Genomic DNA, 25349 nt, shown 5'->3' on the forward strand with positions numbered 1-25349 from the left:
AGGTGAGGATACTATATAGAAAAGGGGTTCTGTCATACATTGATATAGAAAGCAAATTAATGTTGGGCTAGGGCATCAAGCTTTAAACGAAAATAGCAGAAGACAAACAGGAAGGTCATTAGAAACTCAAGAAAAAACAAAAGTTGGAAAAGAAAAGAAATATAAAATGGCATAAACACATAATCATAAAATAAAAACAAAGTCAGTTATTGGTTTAAATAAAAACAGTCGGGTAATAATATAGAAAGGATGGAAATGGTTAGTGGTAAGGTGAGGAGAGAGTTATATCTTCATCTGTCATCACAAGAAGTAACCAAATAATGTCTAATATTAAAAAAAAAAAACTCAAGAAACAGCTGCACACACACAGTATTTAGAAATATGGAGGGAACTACTAGGAGTTAACAACTTGAAAAAGACTGTCTCTGAGGAGACAATATGTCTATACTTCCAATGTCCATCATAATCATGTATTTTACAATCAGAAAAAAATAGGCATTAGGAAATATTCATAACATATTAGTTTTATAAGCTTAAAACTCTTATTGATTATTAAATATAGGACGAGCATTATGAACACTGATATTTAATGAAGATATAGCTGGTATTTTTAAAAACTCAGTTTGAACGCAATTTTAGAGAGTTTACTGACAAGCAAAAAAATTATGGCTGATGCAATATAATATCAACAACATTCTTAACACTTATACTTCAACTTACTCTGGGTCAAAAGTTTTCATGCCAAGATTAAATATAATTAAATATAATTATACATTAAATACCATATGAACAACATTCTTAATACTTAATATTCTAACTTACTCTGGATCCAAAGTTTTCATGCCAAGGGGCCCAAGCAAATTTTTTTCTGCAATCTCCAGAGCTTTCCATGCTTTTTCTGCAGTAAAGAGCTCAGGGGCCTAATGAATGTCAAAAACGAATATTCAAACTTTTGAAGATCACAAAAGAATTAGTTTTCACCCACAGTGGAACATAAACTAGTCATAAACTTGGAAATGAAACCTGTTTAAAAATACAGCGTGGGTCAGAATTCCTTTCGAGCGCAGATGCCTAACCCGATCTAATGCTAATGGAGATGACTTAGAAGCGCTGTTCTTGGCCTTAGAAATTAGGAAAGCTGCTAAGAGGTGACTATTTCCTTGTGTCATTTTAAGAAAGCATACGAGCTCCTGAAGGAAGTTGCCACAGCTACAATGAAGGCAGAGCACACTTAAACCCATCTAATTCATTTTTCAGAAGATTTCTAGTAGCTTCCTTAAAGTGTATCTGGTAATCATTTTTTGCTTTTGGGGTCACAGCGAAATACAGAATGACTTGCACTCTTTAACAGCATGAGTAAATTTACTTGTGATACGGAGAAGGAGAGAAAGTACTGGTGGCTAAGAACCTGCATTAATTTTAATGGTTAAATGAAATCAAATGCATACTGAACAGAAGATAACTTTACGTACCTTTGGATTTTTTATTCTAATAATTTATAGTGCCATATTTAGTACTCTTTTCGACAAGGTAGAAACAGCTAAGCAGGCACAGAAGGGCACATACCTTCTCTATTTTACTGTCCTTATAGTTTATTTTTAGACTAGAGATAAAATAGAGTCTAGAATTCTTGGCTAGAAGCTATTATAAATCTTCTGAAAAATGAATTAGATGGGTTTAAGTGTGCTCTGCCTTCATTGTAGCTGTGGCAACTTCCTTCAGGAGCTCGTATGCTTTCTTATTGCATTACAGCAATACAACGAAGGAAACAGAATATGAGTTGAAGCTACTCACATTAGTTCACCAGTCTAGATCTTTCCAACTAGTGTGTTGAGGTACTGGTCTTAGCCAGGTGTGCTGAAATACCCAGGCCTTCAGCTTTCAAGGCAGTGGGGCGGGCCCGGGGCTAACTGAAGCAGTTGGATCTGGCACAACCAACCTAATACATTTTGCCCAGTGTGCTATACAAATACCATTATTTTCTACGTGTGCTATCATATGAAAAACACTGGGAAGCACTTCATTAGTTGTCATCTATTATTTTCTGTTTTTTTGATACCAAAGTTAAGGGTGGTATGCATAATGCTTTATTAATTTAGAAAGACTATATCGAACTAGCTAGTAAACAATATACTTTTTGGCAAGTAAATGAATTTGAAAACAAATGGGAATAAAGAACTAAATGTACTCCATCACAACATTTTTGAAATTTGAAAGTAACAATTCACTTACTACAACCATTGCTATGGTAAAATTAGGCCTGAGCTGATAGTCACACCAAGGGCTTGAAGCTCCGTAACTATCTTTGTATATGCCACGTTTGTGAACCAGATTAGGATGCTTTTCATTAGAATCTGAAGGGTCTTCTGACACATGAAATAGCTTTTCGAAGTTGTCTTGTATTTTTCTGTTCCACTCATCATATGAGACTGTCACAACCTTTCCTGAAACATGATAAAAGACTTGGCAGTTTTAAGCATTCAAAGAAAGCCATATATTTAGTTACAGCCAAAGAGTAATATATAGGCAATAAATTATCCACTTCTTGAAAGTGTCAGGGTCTTTTGAAGGACACAAGCCTGAAATTAAAAATTATCTTTCATTGTATTACCAGAAAGGATTAGAATCCAGCAAATGACCCCTGATTTTTCTTTGTATCACTCTCACATGTTTGATAAAGTTACATGTATTGTGCACTTGAAATGAGGCTAGTCTGAATTGAGAAGTGCCAGAAGTGTAAAATATATACTGGATTTCAAAGAAAATACTCCTCCCACAAAAGAATGTAAAATAGCTCATTAATAATTTCATGCTGATTACATGAAGAAATAACATTTAGCATATATTGAGTTAATAAAATATATTATCATAACTAATTTCACCTATTTCTTTTTACTTTTTTTAATGTGAGTACTAAAAAATTTAAAATTATATATGTGGCTGAAAAAAATTATATATGTGGCTCAAATTATATTTCTATCGGACAGCAGAGTTCTCGTAAAAGATGTAAAGATTTCATAAGTGTTCACAAAAATGTAACATGCTCAGTCACATTAAGGACAAAAAAAAGCACAAGGCAATAACTATGATGCTTTTCATATCTTAGTTCAAAGTTGCTGCAAAAATATGGTTAGTAACCAGGTTTGTTACAATTTTATACTAATGCTTTTTTCTTTCTTAATTGTAAGGGTTTTCTAATATTAGTTCATGGAGTCAAATGATTACGTAGATTAAGAGTATAGACAGTATATTCAAAGTTTCTGTTTAAATAAAATGAACAGCTTACCATGTTTTTTTACTGTGACTTCATGATAAGGGAAAATTCTTTTTTTGGATAATTCCAGCAACCAACGGACGGCAGATTTACTCAGGCCCACAATTTCCACAGCAGACCCGTCTCTAAAATTAAAATAAATTTTATTCTGTGAGTTGGAGTCATTTAAGCACTACTTAAAGGGCATTCAATAAACAATTTTGATGAATTATATATTATAAAAGCAGCTATCTATAAAAAAAACCCTCACTTCATTGAAATGTATGCTGCATATATAAGAAACCTCTCCTCTTACTATTTTGCCATTGCTTACCTTCTTAACAGTTAAAAAAAGTTCTATGGAGTGGAATGGTGATTATGGAGTTAGAGGGGATGGCAGCTGGAAAAGGTAGGGGTAAGGAATCAGAGAATACTGAAATAGGGTACCAGAGAAAAGATAGCAAACATGGGATATAGGACTGGAGAAAGCCAGGGAAGATACACATAATAATTTGAAAACCCATTTTTTTTTTAAAGATTTTTATTTATTTGACAGAGAGAGAGTGAGAGAGGGAACACAAGCAGGCTTCCCGCAGAGCAGGGAGCCCGATGTGGGGCTGGATCCCAGGACCCTGGGATCATGACCTGAGCCGAAGGCAGATGCTTATCGACTGAGCCATCCAGGTGCCCCTGAGAGCCCATTTTTAAAGAAAATGAAAGGGAAGTACAAAAGGTCTAATAATGTACCAAAATAAACATGTTTTAAAAAGAAATTTGCAAAGCATGTAACAACAGCTGTGATTAAATGATTTTTTTTCACAATGCTGCTGAAGATAAAATTTAGAATAAGAAAATAGTTTCTCACACTTGATACTATTTTTTTTAGTTAATTAATTTTTTATTTTTTTTAAGTAGGCTCTACACCCAGCGTGGAGCCCAACACAGAGCTTGAACTCATGATCCTGAGATCAAGACCTGAGCTGATATCGAGTCAAATTCCTAACCAACTGAGCCACCCAGGCACTCCTAGACTTGTGATGTAGTATTAAGCATTTGAAACCATAAAAAGAAATGATGGGATAAAAGATAAAAAAATTAGGTGGAAAAAAAGGTTAAAAGTATTTCATAAAGAACAGGATAACTGGGTATTTTCTATATTTATAAAAGATGGGCATAATGAAATGTTTACAATGAAAACATTCAGGTTAAGAAAAGATGTTAACGACAGGGATAAAGAATCATAAAATTTTCCTTTGAGGTGCTTGTAGAGAAGCACCCCATGAGAACTTCCAGAAGAGAACAGACAGCTTTACTTGATGACTTAGTAACACGAGAGCTGTATATGTGCATGTTGTGGGAGAGGAAGGAGTGAGTGGAAGAGGAAGGAGGAGGGAAGAAGGGAGATTCTGACTAATTTTTAAGAAAGATTATTTATTTGAGAGAGAGAAAGGGAGGGGAGAGAGAGATCACACACTCGTGTGTGAGCCGGTAGGTGGTGGGGGACAGACAGAATCTCAAGCAGACTCCACACTGAGCGCAGGGTCCAGCATGGGGGCCAAACGCAGGGCTCAATCTCACCACCCACGAGATCATAACCTGAGCCAAAACCAAGAGCTGGACACTTAACCGACTGAACCACCCAGGTACCCCAGATTTTGACGGATTTAATAAGAAGACTTCATGGTTAAGAGAATAAAAGACTCCACAAGTATGTGGTTTTAAAAAGGGTATTATTATATAAGCACTATACAAATAAATACTACCTTGGAGTGGCTGGGATTCCTCTGTTTCTAGCTCTGTCACTTTCTCCCATTTTATCCATCCATGTGCCACAATTTAAGCGATTTCCTCCATAAACAAATCCCGTTTCTTCGTCAACCCCTGCGGTTATATTAAAGCCTAAAAAAGCAAAATAAAACATTTATAAAATCTGAAAGGGATATAATAAACTAGGACAACTACTCTGGAGAGCAATGTGGTAAAAAAGTTGAAGATGTGCATATTCTACCACATAGTAATTTCATTTCTAGATACATACTTTTGAGAACTCCTTACCCATGTGCATATGAAGATATGTACAAGGATATTCAATGCAACACTATTTGTATTAGCAAGAAAATAAATAACTGCTGAGCAGAGGAGTGAATAAACACTGTGGTTTATTCATACAGTGGAAAACTCACTATACCATTTAAAATTAATGAACTGGATTTACAATGCATCATAATGGACAAAACCCCAAAACAAAATGATCGAGCAAACAAGTTGCAAAAGGAAATGCATAATAAGATACCTTTTCTTAAAAGTTTAAAATATAGATAATACTAATATATACAACCATGTATGTCTATATGACTATGTCTAATATAATACTTAATAAAATTCAAAAACATAAAAGTTACATGTATATATTATAGTGTATTCCATAATATACTGACTACATACTATATAATATACTGAATATATACTACATAATATAAATCATATGTAATTTACACATACTCAAACACAAACTCATAAAGTACAAAAACATACATTGGAAAAAAACCGTGATTATAGTGTAGTCATTAATTCTAGAGAGGGAGGGAAGGGAGAGAGATAAAGATGAAGCTTTAGATACATCTGTAATGGTTTATTTCTTTACAAAACAAAAAAGAAAGATCTGAAGAAAATACAACCAAATGTTAAATATCTGTCTAATTTTATTTCTAGGCTTAAAGGTATAATTTATATTATTTTCTCTTACTGAAATGTTTCACAATTAAATCTAAAAACTACAATAATTTAGAGATATCACAAAAAATGTTCTTTTAAATATAAAATCTACTTCTATTTAGTTCTCTAAGTGAAGGATAAAAAAAGTATCAGTGATCTTACCAGTTCAATCATGTATACAATTTGTATGTTACCACTATAAACACTAAATTAACTAAATGAGGTCTAACTACTGTTTAAAATATAATTTAGAATGTGTAAGAAGGAATTTAAGTTTTTTTTTTAAGATTTTATTTATTTATTTGAGAGAGAGATACTGAGAGAGAGCACGAGCGGCGGGGAGAGGGAGAAGCAGGCTACCCGCTGAGTAGGGAGCCAGATGCAGGGCTCAATCCCAGGACCCCAGGATCATGACCTGAGTTGAAGGCAGCTGCTTAACTGACTGAACCACCCAGGTGCCCCAGAATTTTAAGTTCTTGAGTCTACAGCAAAATTTGCCAATGAGTTAGTGAGTTATCTGAAATATCTGAAATAGATCACTTAAAAAGATTATCATTTTACATTAAAAACAATAGTGTTTAAAAAAAAAACAAGAGTCCACAATCCTATTACCCTAACAAAACTATTACATTTATGTATTCCTTTCTAGTCTTTTCACATAATAATAATATTTTCATAAATATTTCATATCCAACTATTTTTCATGTATTAGATTCAATACCCATAAGTCCTTAATATTTCAGTCTTTAATATTTATATTATATTAATACTATACAAATTATAAAAATTATGATTTGTAGGAATTACAGAATTTTTCATTCAAGTCAATGTAAACATTTCCTGTTAAACATAAGGATTGTTTCATTCTTTTATGTGATTGTAAGCACTGTTATGATCAATATCATGTAATATGACTTTTTTGTGTGTTTTAGATTACTTCACGGACTAGAGTCCCAGGAGTGGAATAAATTCATGAACAAAAACATGAATATTTTATATCTCATAAAACATATTTGGATATCTATCTATCTATCTATCTATCTGCAAGTTGCTTTCCAAGAAGAATGAGTCAATTTACAATGCCATCAGTAGTATCTGAATACCTCTCAAATAAAAAACAGTTATTTGTTACTGTTTGTTATGGACTGAATTGTGTAAACACCCAAATTCATATGCTGAAGTCCTAACCCCAGTACATCAGAATGTGACCTTATTTGGAGATAGTAATTTAAAAAGTTAATTGCATTAAAATAAGGTCATTAGCCTGGGCCCTAATCCAATTCCATTGGTATCCTTATAAGATGAGGAAATTTGGGCACAGAAGGAAGCTGATGTGACGATATAGGGAGAACACCATGTAAACATGAACATGGCCATCTACAAGCCTAGGAGAGGGGCCTAGAAGAGATCTTTCTCTCACAGCCCCAAGGTCGAGTCAAACCTGCCAACACTTTAATTTTGGACTCCTCACCTCCAAAACTGACAGACAATATATTTCTGTCATTTAAGCCACCCAGTGTGTGGTACTTTGTTATGGCAGTCCCAGCAAACGAATACATTGTTTTTCCTAATAATAAATAGTAGACTTACAGCACTATGTGCCATGCACTATTCTAAGTGCTTTAACATACATATTTCATTGAATCCTCATATCAACCTTAGGAGGTAGGTGCTATTATTATCTTTCTTTTACAAAAGTAGATGAGAGAGACAAAGAGAAGTTAAAACTTATCCAAGGGAACACAGCTAGAAAAGGAGTAGAGGGGAATTTTAAGACAGCAGGTCTGCTTCTAGCATTGGTGCTTTCGTTTATGCTATGCTGTCTCTTATGGTAATTTAGTAGGGAAAAATGGTGACCCACTTTAATTTTAATTTGTTTGAGTACTGGTAAGACTGAATGCTTCTCTCGTGTTTATTAATGTACTATGTACGCATGTTCTTAGGCAAACTACTTTTACCTCCTGTTCCTATTTCCTGTACTGTGAGCTAGGGACAGAAGGACTAGCCTCCGGAAAATGTTTGCAAAGTAATACACAAAGGCAAGGAGGTTTATAATTTATTTGATATTAAATATATGACAATAATTGCATAATCAATGTTTAGTGGTTTTCCTCTCAGAGATTTAGTGGAGAGCAACAGAAACACACACAAAAAGGTACACAGGTTAAAATAACTATAAAAGGATAGGTTGCTTCAAATGCACAAAAAAAGTATGAAGAAATCCAATTTTGTAGTTCCTGATGAAATGGCAAAGTATCCCAGGCTACTGGCTCTCATCCCAAAATCAAGCCTGGAGAAACTACAGAAGTAAGTGTGAGGTATTGATTTGAAGAATTCATATAATTTTTGGGAGAAACTGATGAAAACAAGTGGAATTTGACAGTCATTCTTGGGCTTTTCATTCTACCTTGGCTTTTAAGGTTGTTGTATTATAAGCTAAGGAGATTGCCTCTTCTCAGCGCTATATGGAGTTACTAATAATCAAGGGAACATGAGCTTATTGAGAAAAAGAAAACAGCTACCAGAGGAGTCTTAAGTACTATAAAAGAGAAAGAAGCTGAACAACATATCCCACATAAAGCAGAATTACTGGAACAGATGGACCAATAATATAAAATAAGCAAAATAAAAATCTTCAAAGACATAATAATATTCTTGAAGACATTATTAATATGAAATAGGAACAAAAAGTCATTAAAAATGACCATGTGGAGATGTTAGGTCTAAAATTTTTAGTAGCTGAAATAAAGAAAACAATAAAGGGACTAAATAGATGGATATGACTGAAGAATGAATTAGATGGAAGATCAGGTTGAAAATCTTCCAGAGGCAGCAGGAATGGATAAGAAAAAAATAGATAAGAGAAAATAGAAGAAAAGAGCTAAAAGCTGTGTGGGTAGAAATAAACAAGAAGGTATCCAAATAATAGTACTCCCAGAAAGCAGAAAAGAGGAGAGGAAATATCTGAAGAAATAAAATGATAAATATTCCAGAATTAAGAGAAGATCTCAGATTGAAAGGGCTCATAGAATGCCAAATGAAACAGATAAGAAAAGTCGGAATAAAATCCTGAATGAAAACAAAGAGATGGTTCTAAAAGCTTCAAGAAAGAAAGAGTAGATCACCACTAATGGAACAAGATATAGGTCAACAGACCTCCAATAGAAATACTGGAAGCAAGAAGGCAATGGAATAATATTTTTTAAAATACTGAAGGAAAAGAACTTGAACTAGAATTTTATGTGCATTATTTCATTTAAATGTGAGAACATAATAAAAAAATTTCCAGTCATACAAGGCTTCAGAAGGTCTGAAACATAAATTCCAACTTTAAAAACACTCTTGAAGATAGTGCTTAAATCACAACAATAAAAACAACTATAGCAACTTATAGATCACATGCTTTTTTACTGGGCACTGTTCTGAGAGGTTTCATAAGTAACAAATAAATGAGATTAATTCATTGAATTAACTCAAATAAATAAATCTTGGAGGATGTTGTAAGAGATATGGAAAGAAAAGATGATCAAAGTACACATAAAAGTTTATTGCTGCCTAGAAAAGGCAATAACCAAAGAAAAGAGAAAGAAAAAGTAGAGTCAAAACAATTCATTAAAATAGAGATGGGGCACATGCTAAATTACTTGTTTTGTTAGGAATCAGTCGGGATTTTAATAAGTTAAAGGAACTAACATAGAGATAATAAGTTATATAGATACAGGTCTTAAGAACAAGAACCATAAGGACAAGATGAAGGGATTAAAATGGAATGAACTGTTTCTTTTTTATTTGTAAAAGGCAAGCCTACAAAGTTAATAAAAGTAAATGTGAGACATTATCTTTGTGACATGAGGGTGGGGTAGGATTTCTGAAATAAACTATGGTGAAGGACATCATAGATAAGGTTAATTTGGCTTTTAGTGGGAATATAGACTAGTGTAATCATTATGGAAAGAAATTTGGTAGTATTTAATCAAAGAGCATAAGAGTATATATAGTACATGCAGCTCTGATACAGTAATACTAAGTGAAATAAGCCAAACACAAAGGACAAATACTGTATGATTTCATGTATATGAGGTACATAGTATAGTTAAATGTATACAGGCAGAAAATAGAACAGTCGTTACAAGGGTTAGGGGAGCAGAGAATGGGAGTTATTGTTTACTGGGTACAGAATTTCAGCGTGGGATGAGGAAAAATTCTGGAGATGGGATAGTAATGATGGTTATGCAACAATGTACTTAAAGCCCCTGCGTACTTAAAACAGTTAAAATGATATATTTTAGGGCGCCTGGGTGGCTCAGTTGGTTAAGCGACTGCCTTTGGCTCAGGTCATGATCCTGGAGTCCCAGGATCGAGTCCCGCATCGGGCTCCCTGCTCAGCAGGGAGTCTGCTTCTCCCTCTGACCCTCCCCCCTCTTGTGCTCTCTCTCTTTCATTCTCTCTCTCAAATAAATAAATAAAATCTTTAAAAAAAAATGATATATTTTATAGTAAAATGGTAAATGTGTGTATTTTGCCTCACACACAAAAAACTTCAATAGTAAAAAAAACCAATAATCCAATTAAAAAATGGGCAAAAGACACAGATATTTCATCAAAAAGAGATACAGATGATGAATAAGCACATGAACAGATGTTCAATACCATTAGTCATTAGGGAAATGCAAATTAAAACCACAATGTGTAGTGTACCCAACCACCAGAAGAGTTTTAAAAAAATGATTAACATCAAATGCTCCTGCGGATGTGGAGGAATTGGATGTCTACAGTTTACTGGTGGGAATGTAAAATGCTACAACCACTTTGGAAAATAGTTCAGCAGTTTCTTATAAAACAAAATCCATACTTAGCATATCACCAAATCACATTCTTGGGCATTTATCCCAGAGAAATAAAAATTTATGGTCACACAAACACCTGTATATAAATGTTTATATTAGCTTTATTTATTAACCAAAAAATGGAAAAAACCAAAATGTCCTTCAACAGATGAATGTTACATCATGAAAGAGAATACCACTGAGCAATACAATGGAATAAACTATTGATATATGCAACAGTTGGATGGATCTCAAAGGGAATTATGCTTAGTGAAAGAATCAATCTCAAAAGGTTACATACTATATGATTCCCTCTATATATATTCTTAAAATGATAAAACTGTAGAGATGCTGAACAGAGTAGTAGTTGCCGGAAACCAGGGATCGTTGGTGTGACTGTAAAGGGGTAGCACAAGGAAGACCTTTGTGGTGATGGAACAGTTCAGTATCCTGATTGTGGTGGTGGTTACATGAAGCTATACATGGGCAAAATTACACAGAACCACACACACATATGTTCACACACAAATGAGTTAATGTAAAAATAGTTAAAACTGAATATGGTCTATAGTCTAGTTAACAGTATTAAACTGTCAGTTTCCGATTTTGATATTGTACTACAGTAAGATATAGATACAATAAGGTAAGATATCCTTATTGGGGAAGCTAGATGAAGGCTTCAGGATACTCTTATGTATCATTTTTGCAACTTTTTTTTTTTTTTTTTTTTTTAAGTAGGCTCCACACTCAGCCCGGAGCCCAAACTCACAACCCTGAGATCAAGACCTGAGCTGAGATCAAGAGTAGGGCACTTAACTGACTGAGCCACCCAGGCGACCCATTTTTGCAACTTTCTATCAGTCTCCAATTCTTTCAACATTAAGAACTTAAAAAAAAATCTACATGCACATAAAACAGTATATGTTTTACAGAACATAAATAAGTACACAGAAATGCCCGGCATGTGCCTTTGCATCACTTCTTGTATGTAAAGTCTCTAAAGGGTAATAAAATAAATTATCATTAGCCTTGCACTGGCTGGTGATGACAGTACGCCATAAAAATAGGAATATGATAAAGTTCTAAGAGGTTAAAAAAGTAAATCTATTTTAACTCTGTAGATGAAACTTTTTACAAAAAGAATTTTGTAAGAGTCCAATTAAAGAGACAGATTGTAGATGAAATCTTAGCTCTGCCACTTAGTAGCTGTGTGACTCTAGGCAAGCTACTCTGCTTCAGTCATCTTATCAGTACAAATGGGAACAATACAACTCATCCCCAATGTTCTTGGGAGTATAAATGGGAATAACATAGGTAAATTGTTAGCATAATGCCTAGCACATAGTAAGCACTTATTTGTTTCTATAATTATAAATGCAACCACCAAAATTATCTCTCAAACTGGCTGACAAAATATATAAAATTTTATCTTTCCTCTAGAAACTCAAACTAAACCGGTAAGATCAGGAACTGTGTTAATCTTTTTCATTGTTATATTATGAAGTTTTACACACAAATAAAATATTTGTCAAATACATGAACAATTACAGGGCTATATTCCACCTCATCAGTAAATCTTTACTATGTAAAGTTATGTACCTTCATCCTTCATGTTTCGATCTATCTGTGGACCAGCATTCCTTTCTCGGAATTGTATGCCCTGCATGTGTCTTTGCATTACTTCCTGTATTACTTCAAACAATGGTTGATCCTGTTTGAGACATAATGGATATTATTTCTGTTAGAAATGACATTTTTCTTACCTTCTCTCAAATCCCACAACTGAGATTTTGTGAAACATATATTGTCCTTTGGGGAAGAAATGGGGATCAGAGACTGGGGAAAGAAGGAGCTCCTATACACTGAATCGTACAGTCAGCCTTTGGCATACGAATATTTAACATATTGTAGTTTTGACTATTCATGTCTGTGACATGAAATAGTTTATAATTTTGCTGACACGTGAAAATGATTCTTGTGAAAATTCTTGTGTATAATTTCTATTAGAGTGAATTGTGCAGCTAATAAATGTATCTATCTCAAGCAGAGATCTAAACTTTAAATTGGCACCGCTGTTCTTACTCATCCACATATATAGTAATGGGGATAAATTACATACTGAAGTGATACTTTAGGTAAAAACGTTTTTGAGAAATGTTCTTTGAATATTTCATAATAAAAACATCATGGGGACATAGATCTCTGCTAACTCTAAGGTGGTTTAGAAGTCCTCCACAGTCACATACCAAACAAACTATAATGTAAAGGTAGATCAGAAGTGGCAAAAGTACAGTATTATTGTGCATTATTGACTGGGAAGAAAACCACTCAAAATGTTTATTTATTCTGCACTGTTCACAGGATAAACTCTGGACTACCCGGATTGGTGATCAGGCTCTCCACAACCTGGTTCACCCTTTCCCACCTACTCTTACTACCCAGCAGGTACCCTCCACAAAAAGCCAAACTAGACTAAGCAGTATGTCCTAACCTCTGCTTCAATCCACCCTGCACTTTATTTTCCTTTCACCTCTAAGGTCTTCCCACAACTTCCCTCATCTCTGCTGAAATCCTACTCATCTTTAAGGTTCAGTTTAGGTGAAATTTTAGCTACTTTATGAAGTCCTCCCTGAGAACCACCTACTAGATTATCTCTCTCCCTTCTATGCACAGCATTTCCCATACACCTCCTTTTACAATGGCCATATTATGTACATATCATCTCTTCTATCATGTTGCAAGTTCTTTAAGCAAGAAGCAAGTCTTATCTCTGCAATTGCTCATAGAACTAAGCAGGTGCTAAAACATATACCAATACTTGAATTTTTCAGATTTGGATTCTTTATTACATACATTTTTATATTAGAAGCTAAAAGTTATTTTTCAGGAAAAAAATTGTTTGAAGAGGATTGTTACCAGTGTGCCGGCAGACAAAGGAACAGAATCATCTGTAGGATACATTCTGGAAACTGGGCACTTGAGAATGTCTAGGCCATTTGGAACCATTTTACAGTAATCCTGAATACACTGTAGCCACCACCACACAGCATCCCGGCAATTGTATCTGGCATAAGTTCCTTCACCCAGGAGATTAGGAATGAGACCGTGTCTTAGGGTACCAGCAAATGCTAAAATAATATTCCTAAAACAACAGAATTAAGTGGATCATTTGACATGAAAACAATCACTTAAAAGATTTAAGTCCCTTTTTGTGACTATTATTTCAGATGCATTTTCTCTCTTGTCCCTACTTCTTTGAATTTTCATGTAGAAAGTGGTCATAATATGAGAGATTAAGCACTGAATTAAAATCTTGAAACCTTAATCCTAGTCTTGGCTTTTTCTCTGACAATCTGTGTGGCTTACCCTCTTTGGGATAGTTTTTTCATCTGTGGATTTAGGTATTGGACTGGCTTTTAGGGTCCCTTCTAGCTCTAGATTCTACTTTTGAAATCTGTGGTATTTCAAAATCTAAGTAAATATGACATGAACTTTATTATTTTAAATACCAAAGCAAATACATAAGAAAAGGGCAAAAGCTGACCTTGAAAATCATGATTTATTTTCAAAAACTGGTAAAGAACACTTAATCTTTTAAGTATTATTGTACTATCATATACCAAATGACAACTTCATAAGATGGGATGGCATTTCTAAAAGGGGCATGAAACTAAGACGGGGGTTTAAAACCTTGCATTGCCATCTGTATGATCTAGGAAAAGTCATTTAAAATGTCTAGGCCTCAGTGCTTTTTGGCTAAACCATTTAGAAATTTAATTAATTTTGTATCTCAGTTTAATGCCCATCTCTTAAAAAACAGTGCAATAAAAGCCTTTCTTGTATTCTGCAGTACAAGTGTTAGTATGGATAGTGACACTTCCAATTAATAAAAGGTCAGAATGCGGCAATCGTAACCATCCAGAACAATGTCATACACTTGAAACTTGAATAAAAAGACCTCTGTCCATGAATATCTCTGCAGAAGGAGGAAGTAGAACTCTCTGTGGTACAGATAGCCAATGTGCCCACCAAAATGGCTTTCCTACATGCCTCAACCTACTTTTCAGCTGGCTGTGGCCAGATTACTGGATTCTAAGGCAAGAAGGTGAATGGAACTGATGTATGTTAAGTGCATGGAACAGGTGTATTTTCCCCACACTCTTTCCCTCTCTGCCAGCTGACTGGAGAGTAGTACTCAGAGGCCCTAGGAGATGGTCGATTCTCAAGATGAAGGAGCCTATATCCCTGAATCACTATGTGGAAAGCTGCCTCCTGAACACCCATTTTGGACCAGAAGCAAGAAATAAATTTCATTTGTGAAAAACCATTGAAATATAAGAATTTATAATTTATAACAGCTAGCACTACCTTAACAAATACATTATCCTCTCGGAATCATCTAAATCGGGGTTGGCAAACTTTTTCTGCAAAGGACCAGATAGTAAATATTTTAGGCCTTGTTGGCCATATATATGGTCCCAGTCATGTATTCTTCTTCTTTTTAAATGACTGTTTAAAATGGTAAAAACCGGGGCGCCTGGGTGGCTCAGTCGTTAAGCGTCTGCTTTCACCTCAGGTCATGATCCCAGGGTCCTGGGATCGAGCCCCACATCAGGCTCCCCGCTCCGCGGGAAGCCTGCTTCTCCCTCTCCCACTCCCCCTGCTTGTGTTCCCTCTCTCGCTGTGTCTCTCTCTGTCAAATAAATAAATAAATAAAATCTTTAAAAAAAAAAAAAATGGTAAAAACCATTCTTTGCTCCCAGGTCATATAAAACAGGTGATAGGCCATATTTCTCTGACCCCTGATCTAGATAGTCATATGTAAAATTAAGAAGCACAAATTGTTGATAGCATATAAAAGTGATAATTGGGAGCCCAGGTAACAAGGAAAATAATAATAATGATTTTAAAAACTAATATTTATGTAATGCTTAGCATGTGACAGACACTGTTCTAGACATTCATTTAATCCTCACTAGGGGCGCCTGGCTGACTCAGCTGGTAGAGCATGTGACTCTTGATCTTAGAGTTGTAGGTTTGAGCCCCACGTTGGGTGAAGAGATTACTTAAAAAAAATAAAATCTTTTTTTTAAAAGATTTTATTTATTTATTTGAGAGAGAAAGCACATGCACGCGTGTGAGTGAGCATGAACAGGGGGAGTGGCAGAGGGACAAGAAAACTCCCTGCTGAGCATGAAGCCCTACACAGGGCTTGATCCCAGACACTGAGATCATGACCTGAGCCGAAGTCAGATTCTTAACGGACTGAGCCACCCAGGCACCCTCAAAAAATAAAATCTTAAAAAGAAATCCTTAGAAAAACCCTGTAAGGTAAGTACTATCACCATTTTATAGAGTACAAAGAGGATAAATAATGTATCAGCTGGTAGTTTGGAACCAGGATTAGAACCTGGCAGTCTGGCCCAAACCCAAGTACTTAACCACTACACTGTGCTGAATCCTAATGTTCCATTTCCTACTTCTTAATCATAGTTATTTAGGAACATTTAAGGAAAAAGCAAATAGCCTCCCAAATTTCTACAGCCTCACAACGGTCTCTTAAGTGAATAAGAAAAGGTCTTATTATATTAGGTAATAGGGAAGAATGTAATACATTTCAGATGCCCACTTAGAAATCTTCAATTTAAAAAAGAAATTTTCAATTTTAAAAAGACCAAAACCAGAACTTTTGTCATCTGGAGAGGCAAACTTCAGTTTTTTTGAATGACATCAAAACAAAGTATCACATAAATGCTTTTTCTGCTGAAAGTTTTAACTTGTAGAGCAGTGCTGTCAAATGCTAGCCTTGGGCTGCTGAAGATCACCTGGAGCCCTTGTGGAAACACAGATTTCCATCTGCTACTCTACCCTCTCCATCCCCACATTCAGAGGTCCAGCATAAGGACCAAGAATTTGCATTTCTAGCAAGTTCTCAGGTGATGGTGACACCGCTGATCTGTGGTACTGATTTGTGTTGATTTGAGTGGCACCGCTGTACAGCTTCTCTTTTCTACCTTTGACAATTTCATTCATATTATTGTGACATAAGAAAACATTATTTTAAGACTAAAAGACACAACTGGAGGTTACAAGGCCTCACAACACTTAGAGGAAAACCTGATACTATAATTCTTTCTACAGGACTCAGGCTTCATTATAGAAGGAAAAAAATGATAGAATTCAAATTTTACCTAAAAGTTCATCTAAGTTCTTAAACTTAATTTGGGCATAGAAATTTTACTCTTTAGTGAGTGATGTTAGTAACATGGTTACACATTTTTTATTTTTACTGAGATCAATTAGCAAACGCTGAAGATAATCTGACTTGTAACATGAAGGACTAGAATATAATAACTTCAAAGATATTCACTCCTTTGAAATTCTATGATCTTATTAAATGAACACGTAAAAAAAAAAACACTTAAGGAAAACATACCTCCCAAATGTTACGAGTAGATGGTAAGAAAGAAAGTTTGAAGAGCATGTGAAAAACATTTAGATATAAACTTGCATTGCAACTTTTTAGAGATCTCCTACCTGGCCTCTAAATAGCGTCCAGTAATCAGCAGTAGACCTCTCAGTGCAATAAAAGTATCCCTTCCCCAGCAGCGGAAAATACCAGAAGAAAAATGAGGTAAGCCTAACAAAAAACAACAAAGTAATATGTTAATCTTAATAATACACACAAGCCTATGAACTCCATTACTACAGGCCAGTTCCTCTAAGTCAAGGGGACAAGAATGGGGGAGTCTGCAAACCCTCTAAAATTGTCTTCAAAATGTGTGACTATATGTATGTCAACATTTCTGTGATGAGGGTCCATATTCTTTTTTTTTTTTTTTAAGATTTTATTTATTTTTGAGAGAGAGAGAGAGAGCACAGAAAGAGGGGAGGGGCAGAGGGAGAAGCAGGCTCTCTGCTGAGCAGGGGGCTAGAGGCAGGGCTCGATCCCAGGGACCAGGACCTGAGCAGAAGCAGGCACTTAGCCAACTGAGCCACCCAGGCGCCCAGAGGTCCCATATTCTTATTCCTCTTTGTCTTTTTATTCTTATTACATTCTTAAGGGAATCTGTGACCTCAAAGAGATTAAGAATCAGGGCTAGAGAGGGATTCTTATCTAAATTGATTAGAATGTGAGTCTTTAAACATAGATAAACGTTCTTTTGATAAATTAAGGGTTGAAATCAGAGATCTAATATTTAACAAAGAAACAAACACTTAATATAATATTAATGATATATATATATTTTTAGTAACACAAGTGGGAAAGTTTACTAAAGCATAAAGTACACTCTCCAGATATGAGAGTAGAAGAGCTCAAGAAAGAGAGCTGTGCCATATAATACTAATGATATATTTGAAAAGATTCTACCTGCAATTAGAGGCAACAAATTAAATATGAAATGATTATCTTAATGATACATAACTGAACATGTTTATTAATCTATCAATCTAGAGTCTTTAATACCAAATTTCCCATTAATTCAAAACAACTTAAAAGTGTTATGGGGTGCCTGGGTGGCTCATTCAGTTAAGCATCTGCCTTTGGCTCGGGTCATAATCCTGGGGTCCTGGGATTGGGCTCTGCATCAGGCTCCCTACCCAGCAGGGCATCTGTTTCTCCTTCTCCCTCTGCCCCTCCCCCTACTTGTGCTCACACTCTCTCACTCTCTCTCAAATAAATAAAAAGAAGTGTTACAGTTTGTTGGCCAGTTTTTACAAAAGAAAATAAGGATTTCAGGTGCCAAATGACTTGAACATTCTAGGTAACTGTAGCCTTTAGGCACGAGATAAAATAGGGTGATTGATGGATAAAATCTAAAATTTTACTTCTACACTGAGTTTAGTTTCTTATAAAACATGTCAAGAATACACTGTTATCCTTATTTGTACTAAAACCAATAATCAGTAGGAAAGTAAAGGAAACTAGGATTCTACTCAGAAAAGAAATATGCTAAAGCAAAAATGTAACACATATCTCAGGAAGGGAAAACTAAGGACTTAAATAAAATGCACACAGTATTCATTCATAACTATCTTCTAAGCATTTAACACAATCTAACATTATCTTGTTTGCTTGTTTTCTGGTTTGTTGCATGAATAACTGTCCTTCCCTAGTGGAAAATAAGATTCACAGTTACAGAAACCTTATCTGGCTTGTTTACCAAACTATATCTATCACTGACAATTGTAACTGGTATATAATATATATAAAAATTTACTGAATGAATGAAATAAAAGGCTAATTATAAAAGATAAATTGAGAGGGAAAAGAATTTGACTAAGATAAAAGAAAATTTTGGCCGTTTAAGTTTCTGCTAATTGGGTCTTTACCTTTTTTGGAGTAGACATTATTTTCTAAGAAGGATCAGAACTAAAGATAACATTAGACACTTCTTTTCTGCATCATCTCCAAAATAACAGTATAAAATTTCCTTAAACACTTTGTGTATTATTTACACATGGTTGATTATTGATATATGGTTTATATACGGTTGATCATTATAACTTTGATGATGATGAGGACAGCAGTTAACATATATAGTACTCTATGCCACACAGACTTCCTGGTACTTCAACCCATCTAACACCTTGAATGAAATATAAGTATAGGTAGATTTAAGGGCGATTTTGAGTTGGTATGTCCCAAAGTACAATCTGTCTTTGTTAAGAAGTCAAAACTATAAAATCTCTAGCACTGATATGTGGAAATGTTTGCATTAACTTTTGACCTCTAAGAGTATATGACTTATAGATCATATATTTTGTGAGTGATTTCTACCTTGTCATTTATTATACAAGTTTACAATTATAATTTTTTTTGTCCTACTATCACCAAAGGCCTTGGTATTCATTTTAAAATGAACCCCCCAAAACCTGTCTGCAAATATGAGTACGGTTCTATACTTTGTTAGTATGGAGTGTACAGAACACTCCCTTGGGATACTGGAAGAAAATATCAAAACTTCTATTTATATTTCTCAATTTATCTTTATAGTTTCTATTTTTGTTTTATACTGTACTTGATCATAAGTATACTGGGTATCATAACTTCTATCAATATATCATTTATAATATCAGTATATCAGTATATTTATTTTGGGAGTGCTTAACAATAGCAGTGAATAATAAAAAATGTTGAGATCACTATTTTGTGTAATAGGCTTCAAAGCAGTAGGCTTTAAAACCAAATTCTGCACATCAATTTTTTTTCCACAATGACCTAGTTCAGTTTCATGAGCATCTGCATGGATTCACAGGGGAAATATAAGTATCAGGAGAAGATGAAATAGTTGAATGAAAATCTAAAACATGGTTATGTAATTAAAGCATATAATCATTCTAAATGAAAAGTTAATTTCTTTTTTAGTTGTCAGGTCTTACTACGTCTTTTTTCTTGGTCTGGGTAGATGCAAAGTTAAGGGTAAACAGAGGAAATCACATAAATACTATTACTTTCATCCTGGGCAGTTAGGTAATTTTCAGTTTAGTTTGGAAAGTTCTAAATTCAGTGGCCTTAAATGTTAAGCACTTTCTATAAATAGCTTGAAGTTGCATTAAAAAGAAAATAAAAGCCTGTTCTTAGATTTGTTACTTAATTCAGGTTTTAATACTACTTGCAGGAAAGGATGCCAAAAAATATAGCTGAAAGCATTTGAATGCAATTAGACATATAATAAAAAAAAATATTTAACATTTGTTTTGTGTTTTGTAACTTGTAGAGGATCTTTCCATTATCTCTTGGTAATTTCCCAATTTTTTAAATTGGGAAAAAAGTATAATACAAAAAGGTAGTAAAACAAATCTGATAAAAAAATACAAAATGTCAACAGTTGGAAAAAAACAGAAACATGCAAAAGGATTAACCAGCCACAATGAAAAACACACAAAAATAAATGCCTGTTGCACAGTATTAATTAAATAGTAAGCACAAATATTAGTTCTACAAGTGAATATAAAATTTTACTAAGCAGTCACATAAAATCTTGGATAACATCATGAGTCTTTTTTTAAAAATGGTGATTTCCCCATAACTTTTCCTCCTTGAACAATATTGACTGACACATTTTAACCTTTTTTTAACATTTAGCATTTATGGAATTTCTTACCTGCAGCTAGAGACACACAACACTGCTCCTTTTCTTTTGTGATCTCATTTAGCCTGTATGGTACATCCATAAGTGAAGGTGAAAGAAGTGGCAGAGAAGGGCACTTTCCTACTCCACACATCTGCACTGATCCCAGTGAAAGGTGTTTCACAAAGGTAGACCCATTCTGAACAAAGCTGTAACAAAGTGACCGAGTTTAAAATATTAAATGTAGAACTACAAAAATTTTATTATTTATTTACTTACAAAGTTTTATTGTGATAAGAACGCTTAACTTGAAATCTACTCTCTTAACAGATTTCTAACTGTACAAAGCAGTAATACTGTTATTTACAGGCACAGTGTTACACAGCAGATCTCTAGAACTTACTCATCTTGCGTAACCATTGTTTCAAAAATTCATTTTAATTGGTTTCTTTCCTTCAACTAGGCTCTCTATCAGATGTGTAACAATGGTAATACTGGCTGAAAACATTTTCAATTTGGTTAGATTTCAGAACTGCTTTCATTTCACCCAGTATTATGGCTGGCTTTAAGTCCAAGGCCTATTGTGCAACAAATGGAAGGGCTGAAGTTCTGTTTTTTGTTTTTTTTTTTCCAAAGATTTTATTTATTTATTTGAGAGAGAGAGAGAACATGAGCTGGGTGAGGGGCAGAGGGAGAAGCAGACTCCCCGCCGAACAGGGAGCCCAATGCAGGGCTCAATCCTGGGACTCGGGGATCATGACCTGAGCCAAAGGCAGACGCTTAACTGACTGAGCCACCCAGGCACCCCTGAAGTTTTGTTCTTTCTGAAATTATTCCCAAATCAGTTTGGTGGCTCTTCAGTGGTACATTCTGATCTGTAATTTCATTTTAGGGAAATTCATCACTAAAGGCAAATTTCATTCATAATGATAGCAGAATAATTTTTCTCTTAATTAATGAAAGATTAGAAAAAACTGTGTATTCATATTCTAAAAATTGTATCTGTTAACAAGTCAAGGAATAAATAGAAGCAAATAATATGAAACAATTAAATTTTCCCATGAACATGTGTTTTTAGCTTTACTGAACAGATTTTAATACTTACGTTTGTTTTTGTGTGCTCCAGATAAAAGGATACATATACATTTACTATCCACTTACAACTTTTTCAACTCTATGAATCTATGACAATTCCTCATGTTTTGGTCTTTTAAGAGTATATAAACTGACTGCATATGGTTTCTACACAAACATGCCTATTTACTCAAGCTTTGTTGGATATACCTTGACATCTGCTTCCATGCTATATCCAGAAGAGTGGTGTATGCACCAATTAATATAGCATCAAAGTAACATGGGATAAGATAACGTGGGATCTGCTTCAGGTAGAAGAACATAGCCTGCAACCATTTACCAACCTGTTATAAAAATAATTTTAAAAGTTAATTTGGTGTGTTTACAGGCTAGGTGCATTTTAAGAGGTAAATCCAAACATGCAGCTCTACTATCTAGTAATCTATCAACCAGATTTCCATTTATTAGAATGGGAAGATGATGAAGAAGGGAGGAACATATTTCAGGTTAGAAAACCGTTATTTTATTTAAAGACTTTATTTATTTATTTGACAGAGAGAAAAAGAGAGAGAGAGCAAGAGCAGGAACAGAAGCAGGGGGAATGGGAAAGGGAGAGCAGGGAACCTGATGCGGGGCTCGATCCCAGGACCCTGGGATCATGACCTGAGCCGAAGGCAGACACTTAATGACTGAGCCACCCAGGTGCCCAAAAACTGTTAATTTTATATATACCATAGTAATATAGTTTTTATTGTTTCCTTGTTTTGTGAACTAGAATAGAGTTTTACTTACTTCCGCAATAGTTCCGGATCGTGAAATAAGTCGGTTACTGACATAGTCAATCATCCAATCTCCAGATCTCAAATTATCACAAAAGGGATGCCCCAAGTCATTCTTTGGTCTTATTTCTGCCAAGACGGACATTAATCCTGAAAATTCATAGAAATATCATGCTGTTATTGGCAGAGGCAATTTGTTCCCATAGCCTGGGCTACTGCTGTCTCTAAAGATGTGGGGTGAACACATATAGAGGTAGACACAAGGGCTGCAAAGACCACAGTGGCACTTCCCATGGTTGGAGATATCTGTGGCAACACTGGCTTGACCTGAGATATAAAGACATACTGAAGGAGACTCCTGTCGCAGGAGCTATGCAGAGCTTTCCAAGATTCCTAACTTCTGAGACTTGTCTTGTTCTTCTGAATTTTAATATTATAATATTCAAAGGCAACTAACTGGCATAGTTTCCCTGCCCTAAGGCACTGGGGGGAAAATTGATAAGTCTGTATCTTCTCATGTTGAAAAGTGGCAGAATCATTAATATTCAGGCAATCACAGGACTGGTTTCAGAGAGAGCAAGAGCATCTCTGGTGATAATAATAATAAGGCCTGCTTTGGAAAGGATCTTTGAAATGTAACAAGAGGGAGTTGGAACTAAAGCTACCAAGGTGAGGTATATGAGCATATCCTTAAGTAATACTCAAACAGAAACATTAGAATTTCTATGCATACATAGTAGTTTTTGTTATTTCAATGACAGAACAATAGTACTTCTTTCATTACCCAATAATGTAATAATTTCCGCCTTAAAAATATTGTATTAATAGCCTCACCAAGTTCATTTTGACTAAATTTATTTATATATTTAGGATTTAATTTTACTGTGTATATAGCATGTCTTGAGAATAAAAAAATAAATATGTAAATTTAAGATGTAGTTCTTTCTCTTAAGGGGCTTACATCCTTCTTTGGGAAACAAAGCTTAAAACATAAAAAAAACTAGGAAACAAGACAGTATAAAATAATGCTCCACTTTTTTTTTTTTTATTTGACAGAGAGAGACACAGCGAGAGAGAGGGAACACAAGCAGGGGGAGTGGGAGAGGGAGAAGCAGGCTTCCCGCTGAGCAGGGAGCCCGATGCGGGGCTCCTGGGATCATGACCTGAGCCGAAGGCAGACGCTTAACGACTGAGCCACCCAGGCGCCCCAATAATGCTCCACTTTTGCTCTAGCATTTTCAGGGGAGGCTAATAAAGCTCAGTAAATGTAAGTTTCACTTGTTGAATAATGGTGACATGATGAAGCAGCATTTTAGGAAAAGAGATCTGATCAATGGGATAGAATGTTCTGTGGAAGAGGTAACAAGAAATTGGAAAACTGATTACTTGATTTTGCAGACAGGACTTAGTCTTTGAATAGGGTATTAACTACGAAAATAAAAGGATATGGTATACCACAGAGAACAGAAAAAAATCCAGGCACAATTACTGATTGAGTAACAAAGATAAAAGGGACAGAACCAAAAACAGATTCCTGGATTCCAACATGACTGAATATGTATTATTATAAGAAGTAGGGAAGAAGAGAAGGGGTATTGTTTAGAGGAGAGAAAGTCAATGAAGTTAAGTCTGACTTAATTGGATGTTGCTATTAAGAGCCTGCTAGAAATAGCCAGTGGAATGCTGGAAATACTAAACTGTCAGAGAAAAAAGGGATTGATATAAAGTAAAAAGTAAATCAGGAGAAGGTAAATCAGGAAAGAGTTAGTGAAGAACTAGAACTTAACTTTAAGAAAGACAAAGGCCAGAAAAGAAGTTCAGAAAAGTGTGGTCTTTTCAGTCAGGGAGCAGAAGGAATTCAACAGCTTGGGGTGAAAATGGAGTAAACAGCTGTCTATGAGTGGTAACATACACATTTCTCTATTTCTCACAGCACAAAACATTTTGTGTTGAAAATTAGACTGTTTTAGAAAAAAATGTCAAAAGTACAAAAGTATAGAAGAAATTTATTGAGAGCTTCTTGTGTACTTGGTTGTGAAAGTACAAAAGCTAAAAAAAAGAATGCAAAAAAGGCAAACATTCTTCTTTCTCAAGGTACAATCTACTTAGTGGAGTTTCAAAGCTAACAATTATAAAGTACTAGCTATGAACTAAGTGTTATTTAAGTGCTTTGTGGAAGATGTAAGAATCGAACTCATCCTTAAAGATGGGTTAGGTGGACAAAGAAAATAAGGAGTTGCAAAGGAGGCATGACATGTGGAATACTGTATGAACTAGGAATACATGTGTGATAAACCAAATTTCCTAGACAAAAATCCAAGAAAATATTTCCAACACGATGGGTTACACTGATAATTAAATATTTAGATCCTATGTCCTGCCTTACAACTACTCTAATTGCATAATGTTTTATTGTAAGTTCTCTTTGTAGGATAAAACAAATATGCAATGAGACAAAGTTTCCATTAGATGAAAAAGGAAGATGAATGTATTATATTTATAACCTAGTCCCATTTGGGGCCCAAATAAATTTTCTCATTTAGTCTTCAAAAAAGCCTATGAAAGAGACAATATTATTCACATTTTATAGAGGCAGAAATTGGGGCACAGAGAAGTTAAGTTACTT

General features: G+C 34.8%; 1 protein-coding gene across 1 annotated transcript in view; it reads right to left on the reverse strand.

Annotated features, from left to right (window-relative positions):
- The window catches only part of AGL (amylo-alpha-1,6-glucosidase and 4-alpha-glucanotransferase), a 77655-nt gene that overhangs the window by 13123 nt on the left and 39183 nt on the right, over nt 1-25349 (reverse strand). Inside the window, exons 22-31 of the mRNA XM_036069525.2 lie at nt 22737-22873; nt 22155-22288; nt 20904-21079; nt 17332-17434; nt 13711-13936; nt 12394-12505; nt 5017-5152; nt 3287-3399; nt 2233-2444; nt 823-920 (exon numbers count right to left, since the gene is read on the reverse strand). Of these exons, the coding sequence (XP_035925418.2) occupies nt 823-920; nt 2233-2444; nt 3287-3399; nt 5017-5152; nt 12394-12505; nt 13711-13936; nt 17332-17434; nt 20904-21079; nt 22155-22288; nt 22737-22873 (1447 nt within the window). The remainder of the gene's footprint in view (nt 1-822; nt 921-2232; nt 2445-3286; nt 3400-5016; nt 5153-12393; nt 12506-13710; nt 13937-17331; nt 17435-20903; nt 21080-22154; nt 22289-22736; nt 22874-25349) is intronic.

The sequence above is a fragment of the Halichoerus grypus genome, chromosome 5 (genome assembly GCF_964656455.1).
Source record: "Halichoerus grypus chromosome 5, mHalGry1.hap1.1, whole genome shotgun sequence".
Classification (NCBI taxonomy): Eukaryota; Metazoa; Chordata; class Mammalia; order Carnivora; family Phocidae; genus Halichoerus; species Halichoerus grypus.